This window comes from Salvelinus sp. IW2-2015, linkage group LG36 (assembly GCF_002910315.2).
Source record: "Salvelinus sp. IW2-2015 linkage group LG36, ASM291031v2, whole genome shotgun sequence".
In the NCBI taxonomy this organism is placed as follows: Eukaryota; Metazoa; Chordata; class Actinopteri; order Salmoniformes; family Salmonidae; genus Salvelinus; species Salvelinus sp. IW2-2015.
The window spans coordinates 17,099,697-17,127,376 of NC_036875.1; the positions used below are offsets into that span (position 1 = coordinate 17,099,697).

The window sequence follows — 27,680 nt, forward strand, 5'->3', positions numbered from 1 at the left end:
CCTGGGGAAGGACAAAGCACATGATGAATATGAACTGTGTGTGTGTGTGTGTTGTGTGTGTGTGTGTTGTGTGTGTGTGTGTGTGTGTGTGTGTGTGTGTGTGTTGTGGTGTGTGTGTGTGTGTGTGTGTGTGTGTGTGTACACGTACACGTGTGTGGCACACAGAATGCATCCATCTCCATGTATGGGAGCAGGTATGCAGTCTGCTACAACCATGTGAGTGCACACACACACACACACACACACACGTGTGAACAGGAGAGGTGTCCTAAGAGTTTCTATGACGTCGTTATATCACCTTTGACCTTTTACCTCTGGACTGGGCTATTGGCACGTCTATTAAACACACACACACACACACACACACACACACACACACACAACACACCCACACCACACACCACACACACACACACACACACACCACACACACACAACACACACTCTCTCTCTCTCTCTCTCTCTCTTCTCCCCTGCAGTTGTCTACACACACACCCTGTATAAAAGAGCAGACATGGCCTTATCTCTCTCTGATACAATTAGTAATGAGTCATACCCCCTTCTCGTCTCTCTGTCTCGCTCCCTCTTCCAGTTCTCTGCTGCCAGTGACTGGAACGAATGCAAAAATCGCTGAAGCTGGAGACTTATATTTCCCTCACTAACTTTAAAACATCAGCTATTTGAGCAGTTAACCGATCACTGCAGCTGTACATAGCCCATCTGTAAAATATCCAATCTACCTACTCATCCCCGTACTGTTTTTATTTACTTTTCTGCTCTTTTGCACACCAGTAATCTCTACTTGCACATCATCATCTGCTCATCTATCACTCCAGTGTTAATCTGCTAAACTGTAATTACTTCGCTACTATGGCCTATTTATTGCCTTACCTCCTCACGCCATTGGCACACACTGTATATAGACTTTCTTTTTTTTTCTATTGTGTTATTGACTATACGCTTGTTTATTCCATGTGTAACTGTGTTGTTGTTTGTGTCGAACATGTTCTCAACTGGCCTACCTGGTTAAATAAAGGTGAAATAAAATAAAAATATCAGGCTTAGCTGTATAATCTGCCCTACTGTATATATAGAGATCAGCCTATAGACTGAACCAAGGGCTCAGCCCACAGGGCTCTGCTAGAAAGTGTGTCACATTGTAGAGCCTCTACCCCACAGCAGACTCCATGTAGCTGGATATTTCATGTCATATTGGCAGTCATAATATATGCAATTTAGCAAGCGCTTTTATCCAAAGCGACGTACAGTCGTGCCTGCACACATTTTACGTACGGTGGTCCCGGGAATCGAACCCACTATCCTGGCGTTGCAAGCGCCAGGCTCCACCAACCTGAGGTAGACATTCAGACTCCTTGTACACAGAATGACAGGGTCGGAACTTGATGCCATAGGGACAGTTGAGAAGGTGGGGTCCGGCCAGGGGAATGTTCCTCTCAGATTAGGCTGAATTAACACATTCAACGGCTCACTCCATGATACAGCAAAAAACACTACAACAACATCAAAACACATCACACAAAGGGGAGTAACAGTCAAATCTTCACTTATTCAAGGAAAACTTTGTGTCAGATTATATGAGAACATTTGAGTTGGACACATCAGGGGTCAAATTGCTCTAAGATTCTGAGTTGAATCCACATCTTAGTCCGTGTCATGGTGCCTGGCTTCCAAGACTGTGATCTTGACTTAGCCAGAGTGTATGTGTGATCTTGGCAGAGAGGAGAGTGTGAATAAGAGAGAGTATGTGAGCAGCGCATAAGTGTGTGTGTGTGTGGGATCTTGGCTGAGAGAGTGTCACTGAGCGGGAACTCAAATGCTAGGGGCCCTGACCTCTCTCCTGCTCCCCCTCTCTCCGCTGGATGGATACAGAGCCTGATCTGTCCATCCTGTCTTCAGTGAAAGAGAAGAGAGAGAAATTGCACATTCTCTCCATATCTAGCTGAATGAAAGAGAGTACTCTGAGATGTGGAGCTGTGTGTTGCTGTGTACTGCATACTGATAGAGCTCTGGTGGAAAACGTCTACAGCTGAAGAGGGTTTGGGATCGTTTCTTTTTTTTCACCGGCCATAAGAGTACTCTTCCCCCTCTCTCATTCTCGCTCCTTCTCTTCAATACCCCTTCTCTGTCTCTCTGTCTCTCTCCCTCTCTGTCTCTCTCCCTCTCTGTCTCTCTCCCTCTGTCTCTTTCTCTCTCTGTCTCTCTTTCTCTTTCTCTCTCCCTGTCTCTCTTTCTCTCTCTGTCTCTCTTTCTCTCTCTGTCTCTCTCTCTGTCTCTCAGATCTTTGGAGAAACAATAAAGGACTACTAATGAACTGAAATACAAACTGACATCTCCTTTCTTCTTTTCCCTCTCCTCCTCTACCTCTCTCTCTCTCTCTGTCGCTCTCTCTCTCTCAGATTACCGTCCAGAGGGACAGTGGTCTGGATGTGACGGCCCCCAAACACGGCAAGGTAGACCCCGAAAACGCCCCCCATGTAGGGGGCAATCAGTGGGCCGGGGGTACAGGTGGGTCGACACTGGGTCAGATGATAGTAATAACAGGCAATAAAATGTGCAATAAAATGTGTGTGTTTCCGTGCGTCTGTGATGTGTAATACTTCTGTTTGTCCTGTAGGGGGCAGAGACACAGCTGGCCTAGGTGGCAAAGGGGGACCCTACCGTTTAGATGCGGGTCACAAGGTGCACCAGTTGTCCAAGGCTGAGATTGATGCTATCCCTGAGGATGTCCGCAGAGCAGCCAGAGAGATGGGAGAGAAGGCCTTCAAAGCCAGGTGTGTGTGTGTGTGTGTGTGTGTGTGTGCGTACGTGTGCGTACGCGCGTGGGTGAGTGTCGGTAAACCTTTGCCTGTGCCTCTGTGATGCACAGTGTGTGTAACTGATAGGCCAAGTATAAAGGAGAGCTCCAGTAGGGCTTTATGTTTCGACACCCAGAGGGGCTCCTCCTGAACAGCTATCCCTGGTATGTGGCTCTAACCTGGGCTAGGATGGAACAGAGCTGGGGCCTGGATGAATGCTGCGATTGATCCTCCTGGCAAAGGGTCTGGATGGTTGTGTGTGTGTGTGTGTGTGTGTGGGCTGTGTGTGTGTTGTGGTGGTGTGTGTGTGTGTTGTGGTGTGTGTGTGTGTGTGTGTGTGTGTGTGTGTGTGTGTGTGTGTGTTCAGGATATGGGGTTGAGAGGACACAACTTTCAACAGCAATGAAGGCTCCCTCTGTTCTCTTCCTCTACTTTCTCTGCTTTTTCCCCCCTTTTTCTCATCTCTTTTTCGGTGCCCCTGCTCCAACACTGGCCGCTTTTACCCTAACCTGCTCTCTCTCTCTCTCTCTGGCTCTCTCTCTCTCTCTCTCCCTCTCTCGCTCTCTCCCTCCCTCTCCCTGCCTTTCTCCCTCTCTCCCCGTGTCCTTCTCTCTCCCTCCCTCTCTCGTTCTCCCTATAGTGTCAGTGACAGGCCTAGTGTAAGCCATGTTGTTACATGCTGATAGTCACGTTCCAAATAGCTGTGACAGTAGAACCATTTCTCCATACTAGATCATCACTCATGACTAGGGTTGCAAAATACAATAAATTCCCTGCAACATTCCCTACAATTCCCTACAATAAATTCCCTGGTTTTCTGAAATCCTGGTTGGAGATTTCCCGAAATCAGGAGGGAATAAGCGGGATTTCTGTAAAACCAGGGATTTAATTGAAAGCAACATGTGAAGACTAGTTTTCTCGGTGCTCAGATCCAGGGCGAACAATTTACTATTAACACTTGACCAACACCTCCCCCACCGTGTTAATTTTGTAACATTTCATTAGGAATTGAACCCAATTTACTAATCTGGCTTTTTTTCCTGAATTTTTTTGCGTTTTAATTTTAAAATGTCAAGAGAACAACGGCCGTGGGCCACAAAGGAGCAGGTCTCTGCTGAAGCCTCGGGCTCACCTGACATGGACTGATTCCCCCCCGACCTAGCCATGGTAATGGAGGCTATCATTAAATCTGAACAGACTGTGCTGGCTAAGGTGGAGTCAATATCCACTGACCTCTCCTCACAAATATCTATTCTCACAACCGAGGTCAACATAAAGATCGACTCCGTTAATGAAGACTTGGCGAGACATGACACCCGTCTGAATAGCCTGGAAGAAGGCGCCAATATTTACTCCGACAAAATGGTGACACTGGAAGAGCAAGTCACCCGGCTATCATCAGATGTCGTCAAACTCACTTCCAAGGATGAGGACCTCGAGAACAGACAGCGTATATATACAGTTCAAGTCGGAAGTTTACATACACTTAGGTTGGGGAAAAAAAGGCCATGGTGGTGAAGTAAGTACAAAATAGCAAGTAAAACACTGGAATGGTTGATTTGCAGTGGAAGAATGTGCAAAGTAGAGATAGAAATAATGGGGTGCAAAGGAGCAAAATAAATAAATAAATACAGTAGGGAAAGAGGTAGTTGTTTGGGCTAAATTATAGATGGGCTATGTACAGGTGGAGTAATCTATGAGCTGCTCTGACAGCTGGTGCTTAAAGCTAGTGGGGGAGATAAGTGTTTCCAGTTTCAGAGATTTTTGTTAGTATCGTTCCAGTCAATGGCAGCAGAGAACTGGAAGGAGAGGCGGCCAAAGGAAGAGTTGGTTTTGGGGGTGACTAGAGATATATACCTGCTGGAGCGCGTGCTACAGGTGGGTGCTGCTATTGGTGACCAGCGAGCTGAGATAAGGGGGACTTTACCTAGCAGGGTCTTGTAGATGACCTGGAGCCAGTGGTTTGGCGACGAGTATGAAGCGAGGGCCAGCCAACGAGAGTGTACAGGTCGCAGTGGTGGGTAGTATATGGGGCTTTTGGTGACAAAACGGTTGCACTGTGATAGACTGCATCCAATTTATTGAGTAGGGTATTGGAGGCTATTTTGTAAATGACATCACCGAAGTCGAGGATTGGTAGGATGGTCAGTTTTACAAGGGTATGTTTGGCAGCATGAGTGAAGGATGCTTTGTTGCGGAATAGGAAGCCAATTCTAGATTTAACTTTGGATTGGAGATGGTTTGATGTGAGTCTGGAAGGAGAGTTTACAGTCTAACCAGACACCTAGGTATTTGTAGTTGTCCACATATTCTAAGTCAGAGCTGTCCAGAGTAGTGATGTTGGACAGGCGGGCAGGTGCAGGCAGCGATCGGTTGAAGAGCATGCATTTAGTTTTACTTGTATTTAAGAGCAATTGGAGGCCACGGAAGGAGAGTTGTATGGCATTGAAGCTCGCCTGGAGGTTAGTTAACACAGTGTCCAAAGAAGGGCCAGAAGTATACAGAATGGTGTCGTCTGCTTAGAGGTGGATCAGAGACTCACCAGCAGCAAGAGCGACATCATTGATGTATACAGAGAAAAGAGTCAGTCAAGAATTGAACCCTGTGGCACCCCCATAGAGACTGCGCAGAGGCCCGGGCAAACAGACCCTCCGATTTGACACACTGAACTCTATCAGAGAAGTAGTTGGTGAACCAGGCGAGGCAATAATTTGAGAAACCAAGGCTGTCGAGTCTGCCGATGAGGATGTGGTGATTGACAGTCGAAAGCCTTGGCCAGGTCAATGAATACGGCTGCACAGTATTGTTTCTTATCGATGGCGGTTAAGATATCGTTTAGGACCTTGAGCGTGGCTGAGGTGCAACCCATGACCAGCTCTGAAAACCAGATTGCATAGCGGAGAAGGTATGGTGGGATTCGAAATGGTCGGTAATCTGTTTGTTGACTTGGCTTTCGAAGACCTTAGAAAGGCAGGGTAGGATAGATATAGGTCTGTATCAGTTTGGGTCAAGAGTGTCCCCCCTTTGAAGAGGGGGATGACCGCAGCTGATTTCCAATCTTTGGGAATCTCAGACGCCACGAAAGAGAGGTTGAAAAGGCTAGTAATAGGGGTGGCAACAATTTCAGCAGATAATTTTAGAAAGAAAGGGTCCAGATTATCTAGCCCGGCTGATTTGTAGGGGTCCAGATTTTGCAGATCTTTCAGAACATCAGCTGACTGGATTTGGGGAAGGAGAAATGGGGAAGGTTTGGCGAGTAGCTGTGGGGGGTGCAGTGCTGTTTGACCGGGTAGGGGTAGCCAGGTGGAAAGCATGGCCAGTCGTAGAAAAATGCTTATTGAAATCTTCAATTATAGTGGATTTGTCGGTGGTGACAGTGTTTCCTAGCTTCAGTGCAGTGGGCAGCTGGAGGAGATGTTCTTATTCTCCATGGACTTAACAGTGTCCCAGAACTTTTTTGAGTTTGTGTTGCAGGAAGCAAATTTCTGCTTGAAAAAGCTAGCCGTGGCTTTTCTTAACTGCCTGTGTATATTGTTTCTAGCTTCCCTGAAAAGTTGCATATCACGGGGGCTGTTCGCTGCTAATGCAGAACGCCATATGATGTTTTTGTGTTGGTTAAGGGCAGTCAGGTCTGGAGAGAACCAAGGGCTATATCTGCTCCTGGTTCTAAAATTTCTTGAATGTGGCATGCTTATTTTTAAGATGGCGAGGAAGGCATTTCAAAAAAAATAACCAGGCATCCTCTACTGACGGGATGAGATCAATATCCTTCCAGGATACCCCGGCCAGGTCGATTAGAAAGGCCTGCTCGCTGAAGTGTTTCAGGGAGCGTTTGACAGTGATGAGTGGAGGTCGTTTGACCGCTGACCCATTACGGATGCAGGCAATGAGGCAGTGATCGCTGAGATCTTGGTTGAAAACAGCAGAGGTGTATTTAGAGGGCAGGTTGGTTAGGATGATATCTATGAGGGTGCCCGTGTTTACGGCTTTGGGGTGGTACCTGGTAGGTTCATTGATAATTTGTGTGAGATTGAGGGCATCAAGCTTAGATTGTAGGATGGCTGGGGTGTTAAGCATGTCCCAGTTTAGGTCGCCTAGCGGCACGAGCTCTGAAATAGATGGGGGGCAATCAGTTCACATATGGTGTCCAGAGCACAGCTGGGGGCAGAGGGTGGTCTATGTGGCTAAGGTGTATGTAAACTTCCGACTTCAACTGTATGTATGTATGTATGTGTGTGTGTGTGTGTGTGTGTGTGTGTGTGTGTGTGTGTGTGTGTGTGTGTGTGTGTGTGTGTGTGTGTGTGTGTTGTGTGTGTGTGTGTGTGTGTGTGTGTGGTGTGTGTGTGTGTGTGTGTGTGTGTGTGTGTGCATATATATATATATATTTTTTTTTTTGTGTGTTGTGTATATATATATACACATACAGTGGGGAGAACAAGTATTTGATACACTGCCGATTTTGCAGGTTTTCCTACTTACAAAGCATGTAGAGGTCTGAATTTTTATCATAGGTACACTTCAACTGTGAGAGACGGAATCTAAAACAAAAATCCAGAAAATCTTATTGTATGATTTTTAAGTAATTAATTAGCATTTTATTGCATGACATAAGTATTTGATCACCTACCAACCAGTAAGAATTCCAGCTCTCACAGACATGTTAGTTTTTCTTTAAGAAGCCCTCCTGTTCTCCACTCATTACCTGTATTAACTGCACCTGTTTGAACTCGTTACCTGTATAAAAGACACCTGTCCACACACTCAATCAAACAGACTCCAACCTCTCCACAATGGCCAAGACCAGAGAGCTGTGTAAGGACATCAGGGATAAAATTGTAGACCTGCACAAGGCTGGGATGGGCTACAGGACAATAGGCAAGCAGCTTGGTGAGAAGGCAACAACTGTTGGCGCAATTATTAGAAAATGGAAGAAGTTCAAGATGACGGTCAATCACCCTCGGTCTGGGGCCCCATGCAAGATCTCACCTCGTGGGGCATCAATGATCATAAGGAAGGTGAGGGATCAGCCCAGAACTACACGGCAGGACCTGGTCAATGACCTGAAGAGAGCTGGGACCACAGTCTCAAAGGAAACCATTAGTAACACACTACGCCGTCATGGATTAAAATCCTGCAGCGCACGCAAGGTCCCCCTGCTCAAGCCAGCGCATGTCCAGGCCCGTCTGAAGTTTGCCAATGACCATCTGGATGATCCAGAGGAGGAATGGGAGAAGGTCATGTGGTTTGATGAGACAAAAATAGAGCTTTTTGGTCTAAACTCCACTCGCCGTGTTTGGAGGAAGAAAAGGATGAGTACAACCCCAAGAACACCATCCCAACCGTTAAGCATGGAGGTGGAAACATCATTCTTTGGGGATGCTTTTCTGCAAAGGGGACAGGACGACTGCACCGTATTGAGGGGAGGATGGATGGGGCCATGTATCGCGAGATCTTGGCCAACAACCTCCTTCCCTCAGTAAGAGCATTGAAGAGGGCAACTAAGGAGTGGCTCCGTAAGAAGCATCTCAAGGTCCTGGAGTGGCCTAGCCAGTCTCCAGACCTGAACCCAATAGAAAATCTTTGGAGGGAGCTGAAAGTCCGTATTGCCCCGCGACAGCCCCAGATCGTACTAACATTCATTTCTGATTACTATGACTATGCCTAATTCACATACTCTAGGCTCCACATGCTCTATCAGCTGGAACGTGAAAGGAATTAGCCAGGTGGTCAAGCGTAGCCGAGTGTATGCTCATCTTAAGTCCTTAAGTCCGGACATTGTTTTTCTCCAAGAGACCCATCTCCGGTCCAGCGACCAGCGACCATGATAAACTAAAGAGAGGATAGGTAGAACAAATATTTCACTCCAACTTCGGTGCTAAGGCCAGAGGGGCAGCCATCCTTATCAGAAAAGGCACCCAGTTTGTCTCCTCCAAAGTCATTTCAGATACTAATGGCAGATATATTATAGTGATGGGGAAATTGTTTAGCACATGGGTTATTCTGGCTAACCTCTATGGTCCTAATTGGGATGATGCAAAAATTTTCCGCTGACCTCATCGCAACAATTCCCGACCTTAACTCTCATCATTTGATATTGGGCGGAGATTTCAATTGTGTATTACATCCAAGTCTAAACAGATCCAGACCGAAGCCCAACAATGTGACTTTTTCCTGCTGGACAATAGAATTCTTCCTTTTGTAAGTAACAGCTAATATACAGCATCGTTTTCTCAGACCATAGCCCTGTCCAGCTAGATATCCGCTTTCCGGACATGTACTGTGTCACAACACGTGTGGCGACTTGACCCACTACTACTATACAGGACAGTTGCATATTCAAACACATCTATTGCTAGCTGGTTTGTATGCTGTTGTATCGAAAATGTATTGTACAATCTGCAATGTTTGAGTTTCCAACTTTAATTACTGAACAAGTAATTACATTATTGCCACCAGCCAGCAGTCTAAATGGCAGCATTGTGAGACCGTGTATAGCTTCTTGTATAGCTAATGTTAGTGTATAGTGTATAGCTAGTGTATAGCTAATGTTAGGCTTAACATGAGAAAATGACAACAAAATAGGCCTCCCAATAAACATTTATCCATCAGCTAAAGTAAAGCTATAAGCTACATGGCACCACAGAAAGCCCATCATCGATTCGATGGGCAGCCGCATAGACATGTCGCAATTTCAGCACCATGGTCAGCGATCGGTAGTCTATACTTGGTGAGTGGCTGTCTGTCTGACGCATTAAAAAAATATAGATATTTTAGGGGGGAGGGGTGTCCAGAGAAACTGCGTTACGCCAGTGGCTAAGATGCAGGTGGTTAGTCCAGTTCAAGTGTTCAGCAGTCTGATGTCTTGTAGTTAGAAACGGTCTCTGAGCCTGTTGGTATCAGACCTCATGCTTCAATACTGTCTGTCTGATGGTAAGGGAGTGGACCAATATCCAAACCAGGCCGAGATGCAACCAGTCAGGACGGTCTTGATAGTGTAGTATCACACGCGCTCGGTGTGTGCGCGTGTGTCTCTCTCACATACACACACCCAAACAAGCACACACACACACAGACCCCCCACACACACACACACTCACGCAGACCACCTTTGCAGATGTTGATCTCATTGAGTTGTCTTAGTTGTCTATGTAGGAGTAAACAGTCAGTCCTGTGTTGACTTTAAGGTTTTGCATCAGTCAGATCCTTTTCTTTTAGACCTTAAAATTACATTTGAATACCTGAAACTCATGTGAATACACATGCAGGCACAGAAATACAGTATGCACAAGCACACACGCACCCTACTGATAGATGTGTTGTCGTTGTGAACAGCGGTGCTGTGGAGAGAGTGTGTTGTGTTGGTGTAGTGAGCCGAGGGTTGCAAAGAGAGGGTATGTTACTAGAAACGTTTGAAGTTTAGCAATAAACTACCAGAATGTTGGTAACTTTCAAGGAATATTTGGGATTTTATCAGAGAATGTCTAGTGTCTGTTTTGAGTAATTTGTCTATAATTATCTATGGCCCTCTGTGTGGCCTTATCATCATATATTGAAATAATGATGATAAAAAAATAAATTATAGAATGACAAAGCTGTAATACATTATCCTAAATATAAACCGTGAACTTAGTTGAATATCATTGGTGTTTTAATGAAGGTTTCAGCATGAAATATCCTTTAAAGAAAATTACACATTTTATTTATTTTATTATGTCAATATGTCTTTGTTTGAAATGTTTTGCCGCCAAACTGGTGGCAGTTGTGAAAAAAGACGATAGATGGAAGAGTTGAAAATAAATAAAATAAGAAAATAATGCCATTGTTGATTCAAAGCTTTTTTCATTAATTAGGTTAATTTCTCTTAAACCATTATATGGTCTGTCTACTAGAAACTCATGGAAAATAAGGACACAGATATAAAAAATGTATACTATATAAATTACCCAAGTTACCATAGATTGCCATTGATTACCGGTTAATAATCCAAATGACTGATGATTCCGGTAACGTTGGTCAACTTTTACCGGTAGCTTTGCAACCTAAGTGAGCCACACCCTGGGTTCTTGTTGTTGTCCTGAAAAAGTATTCAGTATTCTGTCCAGTATTCAGTTTTTTTCACCCCCCTTTTTGGCCATAGCTGGGGATAGCTGTTCTCTGTCTGGTCTGTGGAACGTTCTGGAGGAAGTAACCGTGGCTGCTGGAGAGTCACACAGGAATGTGTAGAGGGAACCATATCACCACTGGACTGCATAATGCTATGTGCCGTGTGAGAGTATGGGACTGTTGTGCAATATTGATTTTGTACCTTAAATAAAACTAACCAAATCCTGCGAGGAAATAGCAACAGTTTACATTCAAATCAAATTGTATTGGTCACATACACATGGTTAGCAGATGTTAATGCGAGTGTAGCAAAATGCTTGTGCTTCTAGTTCTGACAGTGCAGTAATATCTAACAAGTAATCTAACAATTCCACAACTACCTAATACACACAAATCTAAAGGGGTGAATGAGAATATGTACATATAAATATATAGATGAGCGATGGCCGAGCGGCATAGGCAAGGTGCAATAGATGGTATAAATTACAGTATATTCATATGATATAAGTAATGTAAGATATGTAAACATTATTAAAGTGGCATTATTTAAAGTAGCATTGTTTAAAGTGACTCGTGATCCATTTATTAAAGTGGCCAGTGATTGGGTCTCAATGTAGGCAGCAGCCTCTCTGATTTAGTGATTGCTGTTTAACAGTCTGATTGCCTTGAGATAGAAGCTGTTTATCAGTCTCTCCGTCCCAGCTTTGATGCACCTGTACTGACCTCGCCTTCTGGATGATAGCGGGGTGAACAGGCAGTGGCTCTGGTGGTTGTTGTCCTTGATGATCTTTTTGGCCTTCCTGTGACATCGGGTGCTGTAGGTGTCATGGAGGGCAGGTAGTTTGCCCCCGTGATGCGTTGCGCAAACCGCACCACCCTTTGGAGAGCCTTGCGGTTGAGGGCGGGTCAGTTGCCGTACCAGGCTGTGATACAGGATGCTCTCGATTGTGCATCTGTAAAAGTTTGTCAGGGTTTTGGGTGACAAGCCACATTTCTTCAGCCCCCTGAGGTTGAAGAGGCGCTGTTGCGCCTTCTTCACCACACTGTCTGTGTGGGTGGACCATTTTAGTTTGTCTGTGATGTGTATGTCGGGGAACTTGAAACTTTCCACCTTCTCCACTGTTGTCCCTTTGATGTGGATAGGGGGGTGCTCCCTCTGCTGTTTCCTGAAGTCCACGATCATCTCCTTTGTTTTGTTGACATTGAGGGAGAGGTTGTTTTCCTGACACCACACTCTGAGTGCCCTCGCCTCCACCTTGTAGACTGTCTCGTCGTTGTTTGTAATCAAGCCCACTACTGTTGTGTTGTCTGCAAACTTGATGATTGAGTTGGAGGTGTGCATGGCCATGCAGTTGTGGGTGAACAGGGAGTACAGGAGGGGCTGAGCACGCACCCTTGTGGGGCCCCAGTGTTGAGGGTTAGCGAAATGGAGATGTTGTTTCCTACCTTCAGCACCTGGGGGCGGCCCGTCAGAAAGTCCAGGACCCCGTTACACAGGGCAGGGTTGAGACCCAGGGCCTCCAGCTTGATGATGAGCTTGGAGGGTACTATGGTGTTGAAAATGTGCAGTCCTTGTTAGCAGGTCGAGGGGCACAGTTCTTGTTAGCGGGCCCGACGGTGGCACTGTATTATCCTCAAACCAGGCAAAGAAGGTGTATAGTTTGTCTGGAAGAGTGACGTCGGTGTCCGAGAAGTGGCTGGTTTTCTTTTTGTAGTCCGTGATTAACTGTAGACCCTGCCACATACATCTTGTGTGTGAGCCGTTGAATTGAGACTCCACTTTGTCCCTGTACCAGCAATTTTGCATGTTTGATTGACTTGTGGAGGGAATAACTACACTGTTTATATTCAGCCATATTTCCAGACCTCTTTCCATGGTTAAATGTGGTGGTTGCGCTTTCAGTTTTGAGCGAATGCCGCCATCCATCCACGGTTTCTGGCTAGGGTAGGTTTTAATAGTCACAGTGGGTACAACATCTCCTATGCACTTCCTTATAAACTCTGCTGGTGTCTGCTTGAGGGGGAATGTACACAGCTGTGATGATAACTGACGAGAATTCTCTTGGGAGGTAATATGGCCGGCATTTGATTGTAAGGAATTCTAGGTCGGGTGAGCAGAAGGACTTGAGTTCCTGTATGTTGTTATGATTACACCATGAGTCGTTAATCATGAAGCATACACCCCCGCCCTTCCTCTTCCCAGAGAGGTGTTTATCTCGGTCTGCACGATGCATGGAGAAGCCCAGTGGCTGAGCCGATTCCGACAACATATCCCAAGAGAGCCATGTTTCTGTGAAACAGAGAACGTTACAATCTCTRATGTCTCTCTGGAAGGCAACCCTTKCYCGRATTTCGTCTACCTTGTTGGCAAGAGACTGGACATTGGCTAGTAGTATACTCGGTAGTGGTGGAAGATGTGCACGTCTAAGGAGTCTGAGCAGGAGGCCGCTCCTTCTGCCCCTTCTGCGGCGCTGTTGTTTTGGGTCGGCTTCTGGGATTAGATCTGTTGTCCTGGGTGGTGGTCCAAACAAAGGATCCGCTCCGGGAAAGTCATATTCCTGGTCGTACTGTTGGTAAGTTGACCTTGCTCTTATATCCAATAGTTCTTCCCGGCTGTATGTAATAAGACTTAAGATTTCCTGGGGTAACAATGTAAGAAATAATACATAAAATACATAAAATACTGCATAGTTTCCTAAGGACTCGGAAGAGAGGCGACCATCTGTCGGCTCCATTTTGTCATACTTGTATATAAAGACGACATCTGGCCCTAGGAAGATTGAATTCTAGGCTGCAGTGAGGGCAGATTGAAGCTGAATGCTAAGCTAGCAGTGAGGGCAGAGTGACGCTTAAAGGAGAAGTTAGCTTTTTTTACAACTAAATCTCTATATTTTATGTAAATGGCATTTTATAGAAGGGTCCAGACACTTTTTTAGCAATTTCACTTGTTTTTGAGAAACTTACCCTAACCAGCGATTCACTTCCTCATCCTCAATGTGCAGTACGGGGATCTGAAAAAACATTAACAAAATGCTCCAAAAACACCCAAATATGTCCTTTTAGAAATGGAAATGCTCTCCGCATAGTGATGCAGGTCTTTAGATGTTGTACACAATGTGTCATTCCAAACTTTGTCCGCAACATTCTATTTTGTGCGACTCGAGCTGTTTCCCCTATCTAACTGTTCCATTCTCCGTGTAGCCTGCTGCTAGAATGGACGGAGCGGTATTGCTTGTGTCGTAACAAAATGGAATATAGCGTTGCTGATAAAGTTCTGAAGGACACAGTTTCATGTGTACAACATCTAAAGACCTGCATCACTGTACTGAGAGTGTTTCTGGTTTTTTTAATGACATTTTTTTTTTTTTTGCATTTGTTCATGTTTTTTCAGATCCCCGTACTGCATAACAAGGATGAGAAAGTGAATCGCTGGTTGAGTTAAGTTTCTCAAAAACAAGTTAAATCACAAAAGTGTCTGGACCCTTCTATAACATGCCATTTACATCAAAAATAGAGATATGGTCATTAAAAAGCAAAATTCTCCTTTAATGCTAGGCTAGCAGTGAGAGCAGATTGAAGCTGAATTTTGGCTAGCAGTGAGAGCAGATTGAAGCTGAATGTTTGGCTAGCAGTGAGGGCAGATTGAAGCTGAATGTTTGGCTAGCAGTGAGAGCAGATTGAAGCTGAATGTTTGGCTAGCAGTGAGAGAAAGATTGAAGCTGAATGTTTGGCTAGCAGTGAGAGCAGATTGAAGCTGAATGTTTGGCTAGCAGTGAGAGCAGATTGAAGCTGAATGTTTGGCTTGTAGTAAGGGCAGATTGAAGCTAAATGTTAGGCCTACGCAGTGAGAGCAGATTGAAGCTGAATGTTTGGCTAGCAGTGAGGGCAGATTGAAGCTGAATGTTTGGCTAGCAGTGAGGGCAGATTGAAGCTGAATGTTATGCTTGTAGTAAGGGCAGATTGAAGCTGAATGTTTGGCTAGCAGTGAGGGCAGATTGAAGCTGAATGTTAGGCTTGTAGTAAGGGCTGAATGTGCACATCTGTCCCAGCAAGCAGGCTGGGTCTCTCTGTACCCTCTATACTACGTAGTTGCCAGTGATATGGATTTGACCCGTGGGTTAGCAATGTGTTTGAAACTGTGATACGTGATAGGACAGAGTCAGGCTGATCGCATGGCTGATACACACTCAGCCGCAATACCACCTTCTGAAAACACACACACCACACACCATCTTGTCACGCTCTGGTTCTCAGCTAAGACTTCAAACACCTCATAGACAATACCCCAGCAGGCATTCAGGGAGATAGCTGTTCTCATATCTGCCTTCCCCTATTTACCTGGATTAGACGTGTGTGCGTGTGTGCGTGCGCGCTCCATGGTGGAAAAGGATTAACTCTGCCAGTCAACACAGAGATTTAGATATGCTACCCTTACCTGGAGGGTACAACACACCTGCCCTGGGCTACACAGGTGTGTGTGTGTATGCTTGCGTGGATTGCTAATGTGTGTGAGGATCAGGGGCTGGCAGCACTCCAGTCAGGCATCAGTCAGCCCACCTGCACACACGCACGCACGCACGCACGCACGCACGCACGCACGCACGCACGCGCGCGCGCCTCCCACTGGCCCTTATTAAACAGGACTGGCCCTTCTCCTTTGCTCCTCAGGTGTGCTGAACTCATGGAAACATCCCTTATACACTTCTCACACACTCTAACATGCTTGTCAACACCCATTACCTTTAATTTAGGATGAATGTTGTACACATTGGCTCTGATCTCGGTTGTATTTTTCCTTTTAGAATAATGGCAACAGTGGCTCACTGTTTCTTTCTCTCCCTCTCTCCCTCTCTTCTTTCCCCAGGCTGAAGGAGATAGACATGAGTGAATATGATGCATCTACATACGAGCGTTTCTCTGGAAACGTCAGAAGACAGGTCCAGTCTCTGCGCATCATTCTGGACAGCTTACAGGTAACAACACACACGATATGTCCCAGAATACTGTTCCCATGTTGGTAATACCAGTCCTCAGTGGGTTAGAACTAGTGCAGACTGTGCGTACCTTGGGTGGGAAATAGGTAGAGAATCAGACTGCATTAACGTTTTTGGTGACATTAAGATAGCCACCATGTGACATGAGCACAGTCACCCCATACTGTATGTGTGAAAATAATAGGAAGGAGTGGGCGCTGGCCCCAACGGACACTCTGATTGGTTGTCCAGATGAGGGCCCCTGGACAAGGGGTATGGCCAAATCTCAGGAATGTGATTCTGTCTTTTTATCTTTTCCTAGGAGAGGTGGGTAGCTGTACGTGTGTAATTGTGTTTGTGTGTATGGGTGTGAGAAGAGTGGGATTTTTTTTGGTACTTGACAATGATTACAGTGTATGAGGCCAAGCGCTATGATGCTCCAGGGTTGGGTGTGTGTGTGTGTGTGTAAACATTTTACTATACTTGTGAGTACCAAAAGTCCTCACAAGAATAGTAAAGCAACAAAAAAAGTGAGGACATTTTTCCAGTCCGCACTTGTAAAAAGTATATTTTAGGCGTTTGGGTTAGAATTAGGGTTAAGGTTAGGGAAAATCTGATTTTGAATTGTTGGTCCCCAAAAAGTCCTCACAAGTATATATAGTGCATGCCTGCACTCCACGCCAGGTGGAGCTGGGGTGGGGTGGGCTGGGCTGGACTAGGATGTTGTGGGCTTGGGGTGTGCATAGGCTACATACTGTGCATTATGTGATATCTCATAATGTATCTCTTATCTCTCTCTCTGTGTGTGTGTGTGCGTGCGTGCGTGCGTGCGCTCAACTGTGTAGTAGTATTAGCTGTGTCTGCTAGAGCTTGTCAAGTCTGTGTAGAATCTAAAGTACATGTGTGAACAGTGACCCGTCCTGCTGTTACATGTTATGGACCGTTTAGGAAACGATCTACCCCTATTCAATATCACCTTTTTCTGGCTATCATACTTAATCAGTCTTTCTTTGTTTGCACTGTCAAATGCACAGAGAACATTTTGCATTTGCATCTCCTAAACATAACTGAGGGTCAGTTTCCCAAACGCAGACTAAGCCTCTTCCTGGACTAAAAACACTTTCAAAGATCCTTCATGCTTTTCAGGAGTAGGCTTAATTTGAGTTCAGGATACTGGCCCCTAGATTGTTCTGATTGTTTGGGAATTAGTCTATCCCTATCAGAGTTGATTAGTGGGGGATATGTTGACAGTGTTTCTCTGTCTGCGTCCCCAGGCCAAAGGTAAGGAGCGTCAGTGGTTGAAGAATCAGTCACTGGGAGAGCTGGACGATGCTAAGATCATAGACGGACTGACGGGAGAGAAGGCTATCTACAAACGCAGAGGAGAGCTGGATCCAGAGGTGGGTGGGTGGATGGGTTTGGGCGGGCGGGCATTGTTGGACTCCTGTTGTGTGTGTGATTATTAGAATTGCAAATCTATGGTCTCATTCACACACATTCTCGCACACTAACTAGGCATTAACAACACACACAATGTTCCCACACTAAGACATCCCACCCATACGCACGTGCACCCAAACAAACACATACTCACGAAACAAAATACACATGTTTTAATCTCATTTAGCTCCAAGTGTTGAATATTTTTGGTCGGTCTAGAGAGGACAGCCGTCTATGGTAACATAATGAAAGAGAAACAAAAGAAAATGTTTCTCCCACTATTAAATCAGTTATTTCTAGGTAATGTGATTGAGCAATGCCATTTTCCAAAGATGTCCACTTGAAGTTATCTGAATGAAAGGGTTTCCCCTAGCGTTTGTTTGCTGATGTTAAGAAGAGTGATTAAGATAATGTACCTCAGCTTGTCTCTGTGAAAATAATATTGTAGTAGGGATTCTCACATAAAACATAGTTTTTTGTTTATAATATTATTCTGTTCCAGTTCTATACAGTAGCAGTTCCCCTGTAATATTCCATCCTACAGGGAAGTGTGTGTATAATTAAGCTATAAGGCACCTCGGGGGTTTATGGTATATGGCCAATATACCACGGCTAAGGGCTGTTCTTAAGCACGGTGCCTGGATACAGGGCTTAGCCGTGATATATTGGCCATATACCACAAACCCCCGAGGTGCCTTATTGCTATTATAAACTGTTTACCAACATAATTAGAGCAATAAAAATAAATGTAAATATACGTTTTGATATACCACGGCTTTTGGCCAATCAGCATTCAGGGCTCGAACCACCCAGTTTATAATATCTGTTTAACCCTCTGTGTTCTGTTTCGTGTGTTCGTCTGTGTGTGTGTGTATAGCTGGGCAGCCCGCAGCAGAAGCCAAAGCGTCTGCGTGTGTTAGCTGACGTGTCAGGGAGCATGTACCGTTTCAACGGGGTGGACGGCAGGCTGGAGAGATCCATGGAAGCTGTGTGTATGGTGATGGAAGCCCTGGAGAGCTACGAACAGAAGATCAAGGTGAGACACACACACACGCAGTAGTTGCCCATCGGTACAAAACTAGGATCAGCTTTGATAACATCTTCTAGTGGCTGTTTTGATGACACATTGACAGACAGGATATGTGTTGGTTTGTCCAGACTGCAATATCAGTGAAATATATATGTCATGCAATAAAATGCTAATTAATTACTTAAAAATCATACAATGTGATTTTCTAGATTTTTGTTTTAGATTCAGTCTCTCACAGTTGAAGTGTACCTATGATAAAAATTACAGACCTCTACATGCTTTGTAAATAGGAAAACCTGCAAAATCGGCAGTGTATCAAATACTTGTTCTCCCCACTGTGTGTGTATCTCTATATATATATATATATATATATAATAGAGAGAGAGAGAGAGAGAGAGAGAGAGAGAGAGAGAGAGAGAGAGAGAGAGCAGAGAGAGAGAGAGCAGAGAGAGAGAGAGAGAGAGAGAGAGAGAGAGAGAGAGAGAGAGAGAGAGAGAAGAGAGAGAGAGAGAGAGAGAGAGAGGAGAAGAGAGAGAGAGAGAGAGAGAGAGAGAGAGGAGAGAGAGAGAGAGAGAGAGAGAGAGAGAGAGAGAGAGAGAGAGAGAGAGAGAGAGAGAGAGAGAGAGAGAGAGAGAGAAGAGAGAGAGAGAGCAGGTGGACGTGGACAGACTTCATGGCCCCACAGCGTTCTCCTCTACACCACCTGACCTACCTCTCACATATCAGTGTTACACACACGTGCGTTACCCGCCTGCATCTGAAAACGCGCACACACCTGTGCTCTACACTCTGACAGGTGCCACCTGCTCATACACATCTAAGATAAGACGTGCGTACACAGACACACATACTAACACACGCCAGCCTGTATGCAAGTTCTAAAAGAGAGGACACTAAGAAGCTAAGGCCATATTTAGTCAACACATACATGCATAAACACACACACACACAGGGCCATGCACACACCTTTCAGGGGGCAGGTGCTCAAAATAAAAAAGGGCACCCACTTGACTGCCTCTGTAGAGAAAATTGTAAAAATTTTGACCATAGGCCTATTTATTTCTGCAACAACACACTCATCACAAATGTGAAGCAAGCTAGTTACAGTGCCTCCTAAAGACATGATTGACATCGGGAAAAGAGGGTAGGCTGTCAGCTTATTTTTTATTAGCCTAGGGTCTGGGAAAAATGTGGTCTTTCATGCAATTCCACGTCATTTTACATGACTGTAGACTTTGACAGAATATTTTATTAATACCACACAAATATGGAAATGACAGACTACTTTGACACTGACAAACTGAGAATCTGAGATCAATAAAAACGACCTTGAATCCATCAATACCCTAGGCCTAGGTATGTGGAGACACACATATTGTACAATATGAGGAGGAGATGATGCTCAGCTCACTCTCCGGCGATGGCCGATGCGCTCGTGCCGAAAGCCTATATCTCGCTCTTGTTTTACTTTGTAAAACAATGTTCGCTCAATAGGCCTATTTAGAAGTTGATAAAATATTTTGGTTGCCTACAGCAGACAGATTAGAGTATTTCATTTTCAGCTGGAGCCATTTGCTTTCCAACCGGTGTTTTCCCACGATTGTGTTTGAAATATTGCGAAAGATGTTTTGTCATGCTGTTCACTGACAGATTTGCCGCTCGTTCCGTACTGTAGGCTGTCTTCTTATTGGGCCCCACACAATAATGTTTTTTTGAAAGAAGCTATTAATCCTTCCTCTGTGGCTAAATTATAAGTCTACTCATAGTGTAGTAGGCTATTCTGAATTGTTTCATTTCTTTCTGAACAGACAGCAGTAATTCTGTAACTTTGACAAAGTATTGTATTTACATTCATCAGTGTTGCTGCAGAACCTCCACAACCCTTCCTGCTGCTATGATTTTACAAGGAAATAAATGATGAATTGCTTCTGCCGTAGGCTATCAGCCAACCAGACCAAATATTGATGATGTATATCAAGTGTTAACAAATGTTATGCTGCTGCCACAGTACTGTTGCTATCTTGCTACACACACAGTGAGCACATCTCGCCATTCATTTATGGAATCCCGGGACACGCAATCTCCGTACAGGGCAGACTGAGAAAAAGGCACAACCAGGCGCATGTGAGCTCCATACAAGGCAGACCAATGGACGGGTTTCGGGGGTGACGAACTTGACGACGTCGCGACGACTTGAGGGCAGTGGGTTCAGAACAACAATGACAAAAGCTGTATACAAAAAAACACCCAAATGGGCACTTGGCGAGTGGGAGGGAAAAGGGGCAGGTGCTCGGGCACAGGTAGATCCCTATCTGTGCACGTGCCTGCACACACATACACACGTAACAGTGAGACACACATACAGTGCCTTGCAAAAGTATTCATCCCCCTTGGCGTTTTTCCTATTTTGTTTCATTGGAGTCATCATGGGCCAGCATCTCTGTGGAACGCTTTGACACTTTGTAGTGTCCACACCCCTACAAATTGAGAAAAAAGTTATAATTATACAATTATACAACATTGAGGTTGTTGAAAATTACAATGAATGCTTTGAAAAAGTTCCTGAAAGTCCTTGACATTGCTCACCAATGTCTGTATAAACTCCTGCTTAAAGGATGTACAGGTCCTTGCAAAAAGTATAGATCCAGGGCTCTGAAAACAGCCCTCTTGTCGTGTTTTTCCTATTTGTTGCATTACAACCTGTAATTTACATTTATTTTATTTGGCTTTCATGTAATGGACATACACAAAAATAAGTCCCAAATTCGATAGAAGTGAAATTTCTTTAAAAAGTTACTTTGTTTCAAAAAAAATGTAAACGGTTAAAATGGTACGTGCATAGGTATTCACCTTTCACCCCCTTCTGCTATGAAGCCCCTAAATAAGATCTGAGCAACACAATTACCTTCAGAAGTCACATAATTAGTTGAATAAAGTCCACCTGTGTGCAATCTAAGTGTCACATGATATGTCACATGATCTCAGTATATATACACACCTGTTCTGAAAGGGCCCAGTTTGCAACACCACTAAGCAAGGGGCACCACACAAGCAAGCGCACCATGAAGACCAACAAGCTCTCCAAACAGGTCAGGGACAAAGTTGTGGAGAAGTACAGATCAGGATGGGTTATAAAAAATATCCCAAACTTTGAACATCCCACAGAGCACCATTAAATCCATTATTAAAAAATGGAAAGAATATGGCACCACAACAAACCTGCCAAGAGAGGGCCACCCACCAAAAACTCACAGACAGGCAAGGAGGGCATTAATCATAGAGGAAACAAAGAGACCAAAGATAACCCTGAAGAGCTGCAAAGCTCCACAGCGGAGATTGGAGTATCTGTCCATAGGACCACTTTAAGCCGTACACTCCACAGAGCTGGCTTTACAGAAGAGTGGCCAGAAAAAAAGCTATTGCTTAAAGAAAAAAATAAGCAAACACATTTGGTGTTTGCCAAAAGCATGGTGGAGACTCCCCAAACATATGGAAGAAGGTACTCTGGTCAGATTAGACTAAACTTTAGCTTTTTGGCCATCAAGGAAACGCTGTCTGGCGCAAACCCAACACCTCACATCACCCCAAGAACACCATCCCACAGTGAGGCATGGTGGTGGCATCATCATGTTGTGGGGATGGTTTTTATCGGCAGGGACTGGGAAACGGGTCAGAATTGAAGGAATGATGCGCTAAATACAGGGAAATTCTTGAGAGAAACCTGTTCAGTCTTCCAGAGATTTGACACTGGGACGGAGGTTCACCTTCCAGCAGGAAATTGACCCTAAGCATACTGCTAAGCAAACCTCGAGGTGGTTTAAGGGGAAACATTTAAATGTCTTGGAATGACCTAGTCAAGCCCAAACCAGATCTCAATCATTGAGAATCTGTGGTATGACTTAAAGATTGCTGTACACCAGCAGAACCCATCCAACTTGAAGGAGCTGGAGCAGTTTTTCCTTGAAGAATGGGCAAAAATCCCAGTGGTTAGATGTGCCAAGGCTTATAGAGACATGCCCCAAGAGACTTGCAGCTGTAATTGCTGCTGAAGGAGGCTTTACAAAGTTTTGACTTTGGGGGGTGAATAGTTATACACGCTCAAGTTTTCAGTTTTTTGTCTTATTTCTTGTTTGTTTCACAAGAAAATATTTTTGCATCTTCAAAGCATGTTGTGTAAATCAAATTATACAACCCCCCCCCCCCCCATAAATCTATTTTAATTCAGGTGTACAGCAACAAAATAGGAAACATACCAAGGGGGTGAATACTTTCGCAAGCCACTGTACCTCAGTCGGCAGCCGTACATGCCCTTATCAGGAGTGATGCCATGTGACACTAGATATGGGGTGTTCCACTGTAGGACACTTTATCTGACCCTGGGTTATGTGACAACTAGTTTATAAAATAGTATTGATGGCACAAGTCTGTGACCAGGCGGACATACTGGGCTCTGGCAGAGACAGGATACCCTTGACCCTTCATAATGAGCCCTAACATCACTGGCTCATCAGGGCCAGTGGACCAACATAGCAGCAGGGGGAATGCTTGACTTACGAGACCTTTCCCAACAATTCAGAGTTAAAAAGTGAGCAAAGTTAGCAAAAAATGTAATAGTAACACAAAATAATAACAATAACGAGACTATATACAAGGAAAGGGGGATACCTAGTCAGTTGTCCAACTGAATGCATTCAACTGAAATGTGCCTTCCGCATTTAACCCAACCCCTCTGAATCAGAGAGGTGCGGGGAGTACCATAACCGAGTCAATGTGAAGGGGTACAAGGTAGTTGAAGTAATTGACGTAATTGAGGTAATATGTACATGTAAGTAGGTATAAAGTGACTAAGCAATCATGATAGAAAATAAACAGAGTAGCAGCAGCGTGTGTGTGTGTGTGTGTGTGTGTGTGTGTGTGTGTGTGTGTGTGTGTGTGTGTGTGTGTGTGTGTGTGTGTGTGTGTTGGAGTGTCAGTGTAGTATGTGTGAGTGTGTGGGTAGAGTCCAGTGAGTGTGCATAGAGCCGGTGCAAGAGAGTCCGTGCAACAACAACAAAAAAAGAGGGTCAATGAAAACAGTCAGGGTGGCCATTTGATGAACTGTTCAGCAGTCTTATGGCTTGGGGGTAGAAGCTGTTCAGGAGCCTTTTGGTCCGCCGTGCGGTGGCAGAGACAACAGTCTTTGACTTGGGTGGCTGGACTCTTTGACCATTTTTTAGGGCCCTACTCTGACACTGCCTGGTATAGAGGTCCTGGATGGTGCGGTACGCACTACCCTCTGTAGTGCCTTGCGGTCGGATGCCAACCAGTTGCAGCCCCGCTTGGTATGCTGTCAAATGCCGTCAATGGTGCAGCTGTAGAACTTGCTACGTATAGGTCGTAAGTTATTTTACCTCAGCTTGAGTTATTTGATGACCTCCTCTCTTCCGTTTTCCTCCCCCTTTTTCTCTTTTCTCCAGTATGACATTGTGGGTCATTCTGGTGATGGTTATGACATAGAGCTGGTCAGAACAGACAAGGTCCCCAAGAACAACAAACAGAGACTGAAGGTCCTCAAGGTACGGACCCAACTCCACTTCACTCAACCTCACATTACCCTCCTCAACCCCACACTACCCCACTGACTCTACCTCACTCTGCCACTAGCCCAATCAACCTCACACTACCCCACTCAACCTCACTCTACCTCACACTTCCCCACTCTACCTCACTCTACCTCACACCACCCCACTCAACCTCACACTACCCCAATTAACGTCACTCTATCCCACTCTACCTCACACTACCCCACTCAACCTCACTCTACCCCACTCAACCTCACACTACCCCACTCAACCTCACTCTACCCCACACTACCCTACTCTACCTCACACTACCCCACTCTATATCGCAATACCCCACTCAACCTCACTCTACCCTACTCTATATCTCACTTTACCCCACTCAACCTCATTCTATCTATTTTACCCATTCTACCCTACTCTACCAATTCTCGTCTCCTGTCCTCTCTTCCCCTGTGTGTGTGTCCTCACCTCTCTCTCTCTGCCCCCTCCAGAACATGCATGCCCACTCTCAGTTTTGTATGAGTGGAGACTACACCCTGGAGAGCACTGAGGCTGGCATCAGGGAGCTGGCGCGCGAGGAAGCTGACGAGCGCTTTGTGGTGGTGCTGAGCGATGCCAACCTGGAGCGCTACGGCATCACGCCCGAACGCTTTGCCCGCGCCCTGACCTCCGACCCCCAGGTCAACGCCTTTGCCATCTTCATCGGCTCGCTGGGCGACCAGGCCGACAGGTGAGAAGATGGAGGTGGGGGGTAGTGTGCATGTCAAGACGCGATGATTGTTTATCGTAACAGGTGGCTCAAGTGAGTAGGCTCCTACATCAAACACTTCCTGGAGGAGAGAACAGTATAGTTTGATCAGTACTTTAGCCTACCCACACAGTGTGCTGCCTGCTGCTCAGTAGTCCTTTGTAGTGTTTGTTCTCAATGAAATCCCAGTTTAAAGAGATTCTAAATGCAGGAACCAAGAAGGATGTGCTCTCTTAAACCTAATTATCCTTCTCTCTCTGTCCCGGACACATACACACGCACAGTGTTGTCTGGCCTGTGTTATGGCTTGTATGGTTGGCGTCGCGTGTCCTTTGAAGTCTGAATTGTGTGGGCCATATTGTTTGTCGTTCTGTCCCGGCCTCAGGCTGGGGGAATGTCTATGAGTGGCTTTAACCTCCGTCTCAGTCTCTCTGTGGTCTCTCTATAGCTTAGAACCCAGTTAGAGAGAGAGAGGGAGGGAGCAAGGGGGAGAGAAGACAGAGAGTTATATGTGGCAGTATATTCCTCCCTGTTTCTGTGGCTGTGGTGTCTCTAAGCTGGTCACTGCCATGACCTAAAAAGCAGTGATCATCATGACATAATGACTGGAATAAAAGGGAAAAGAAAGAGGGAAGGGGGGGATTTAGGACAACACTAACTATGGGGAGGAAGGGGAGAGAGGGAGGGAGAAGAGGGAGAGAGGAGAAGAGAGGGGGAGAGAGAGGGAGAGGAGAGGGAGGAGAGAGAGAGAGAGAGAGAGAGAGAGAGAGAAGAGGGAGAGAGAGACGAGAGGGAAGAGAGAGAGAGAGAGAGAGGAGAGAGAGGGGAGAGGACGAGAGAGGAAGAGAGAGAGAAGAGAGAGATGAGGACGAGAGAGAGAGAGAGAGAGAGAGAGAGAGAGAGAGAGAGAGAGAGAGAGAGAGAGAGAGTCAGAGAGTCAGAGAGTCAGTGAAAGTATCTTACTGACTTTGCCCACCACATCTCCCTCTTCCCAGTTCTGCCTGTCAATGACAACTATTGTCTCGCGTTCATTCATTGGCTCATGGAAACATCTGGAACATTTGTCCTCGGAAAGTGTGGTTTCTTTCTCATTGGAGTATCCACATTCAGCTACTGAACACACTGGGTTGAATCTTGCCATCTATTTCTGTTCAGACATTTGACAGTAGAAGGTCACTATCGCTCTCGCTCTTCTCTCTCTCTTCCTTTTTGTCATTTTTCTCCTCTCTCTCTCTCTCTCTCTCTCTCTCTCTGTCTCTGTCTTTGTCTCTCTCTCCAGGCTCCAGAGAACGTTGCCGGCTGGGCGGTCCTTCGTTGCCATGGACACCAAGCACATCCCTCAGATCCTGCAACAGATCTTCACCTCCACCATGCTGTCCAGTACCTGAGAGTGAGACATCATTTCTGGCTTATCAGGACAGTGTGTGAAGTATAATGATAATGGCCTTCAGATGACTGTGTACAGGACTACAGGGCCACACAATGAATGGGCTGTCAGTACTATCCATTAGAATGTCCTACTGACATAAATTTGTATGTTGTTTTTTTATGTATGATTTTATGAATGCCTGATATGTAGGGCGGCACGTAGCCTAGCGGTTAAGAGCGTTGGGCCAGGAACCGAAAGGTTAGGTGAAAAATATGCTCATGTGCCCTTGAGCAAGGCACTTAACCCTAATTACTTGTGTAAGTTGCTCTGGATGAGATGACTAAAATGTAAATATATGAATGTTGTGTTTTGCCACAGCTCATAACCCTGCGCTATAACTTTACATTGAAGTGACATTACAGTGACATAAGAGTGACATTGCTGCTAATTAACATTTCTCCCTATTAACATTTCTTAGGCCCCTAGACTAAGGTCAAGACATTGAGGTCCAGGATGTTGTTTTAGGGTGTTTTGGGCAGATGCTGGTGCCCTTGGACACACAAACACACACACACAGTCGTTGTTTGTCCAGTGTCGGTCGGAGGTGAACTTGAGAGAGCATCTCTGTTTTTGGACTTCCTTTGTCTTGTGGCCTTTGACCTGACACACACACACAGAGACACACACGTGGTGTCCAGCACTCACTTGGCTCCTGTGGAATGTCGGGACTGTGAGGGAATGAGGAAGATGTCAAAACGCGATGATTGTTTATCGTAACAGGTGGCAGTGAGTAGGCTCCTACATCAACACTTCCTGGAGGAGAGAACAGTATAGTTTGATCAGTACTTTAGCCTACCCCACACAGTGTGCTGCCTGCTGCTCAGTAGTCCTTGTAGTGTTTGTTCTCAATGAAAATCCCAGTTTAAAGAGATTCTAAATGCAGGAACCAAGAAGGATGTGCTCTCTTAAACCTAATTATCCTTCTCTCTCTGTCCCGGACACATACACACGCACAGTGTTGGTCTGGCCTGTGTTATGGCTTGTATGGTTGGCGTCGCGTGTCCTTTGAAGTCTGAATTGTGTGGGCCATATTGTTTGTCGTTCTGTCCCGGCCTCAGGCTGGGGGAATGTCTATGAGTGGCTTTAACCTCCGTCTCAGTCTCTCTGTGGTCTCTCTATAGCTTAGAACCCAGTGAGAGAGAGAGAGGGAGGGAGCAAGGGGGAGAGAGACAGAGAGTTATATGTGGCAGTATATTCCTCCCTGTTTCTGTGGCTGTGTGTCTCTAAGCTGGTCACTGCCATGACCTAAAAAGCAGTGATCATCATGACATAATGACTGGAATAAAAGGAAAAGAAAGAGGGAAGGGGGGGATTTAGGGACACAGCTAACTATGGGAGGAAGGGAGAGAGGGAGGGAGAGAGGGAGAGAGGGAGAGAGGGGGAGAGAGAGGGAGAGAGGAGGAGAGAGAGAGAGAGAGAGAGAGAGAGAGAGAGAGAGAGAGAGAGAGAGAGAGAGAGAGAGAGAGAGAGAGAGCGAGAGAGAGAGAGAGAGAGAGAGAGAGAGAGAGAGAGAGAGGAGAGAGAGAGAGATGACAGAGAGAGAGAGAGAGAGAGAGAGAGAGAGGAGAGAGAGAGTGAGA

At 45.4% G+C, this 27,680-nt stretch overlaps 1 protein-coding gene across 2 annotated transcripts in view; it reads left to right on the forward strand.

Annotated features, from left to right (window-relative positions):
* vwa8 (von Willebrand factor A domain containing 8) overlaps positions 1-26,778 on the forward strand; it is a 90,359-nt gene extending 63,581 nt beyond the window's left edge. The window contains exons 38-46 of one of the 2 annotated variants that reach the window (XM_070437713.1): positions 2,418-2,526; positions 2,636-2,792; positions 15,784-15,892; positions 17,167-17,292; positions 18,210-18,368; positions 23,819-23,917; positions 24,415-24,653; positions 25,951-26,061; positions 26,519-26,778. In XM_070437713.1, the coding sequence (XP_070293814.1) occupies positions 2,418-2,526; positions 2,636-2,792; positions 15,784-15,892; positions 17,167-17,292; positions 18,210-18,368; positions 23,819-23,917; positions 24,415-24,653; positions 25,951-26,059 (1,107 nt within the window). In that variant the 3' untranslated portion in view covers positions 26,060-26,061; positions 26,519-26,778. Of the gene's footprint in view, positions 1-2,417; positions 2,527-2,635; positions 2,793-15,783; positions 15,893-17,166; positions 17,293-18,209; positions 18,369-23,818; positions 23,918-24,414; positions 24,654-25,950 lie in introns of both variants that reach the window. The other variant, XM_023980825.2, reaches the window with a different exon arrangement.
* Positions 26,779-27,680: the final 902 nt, after the last annotated feature.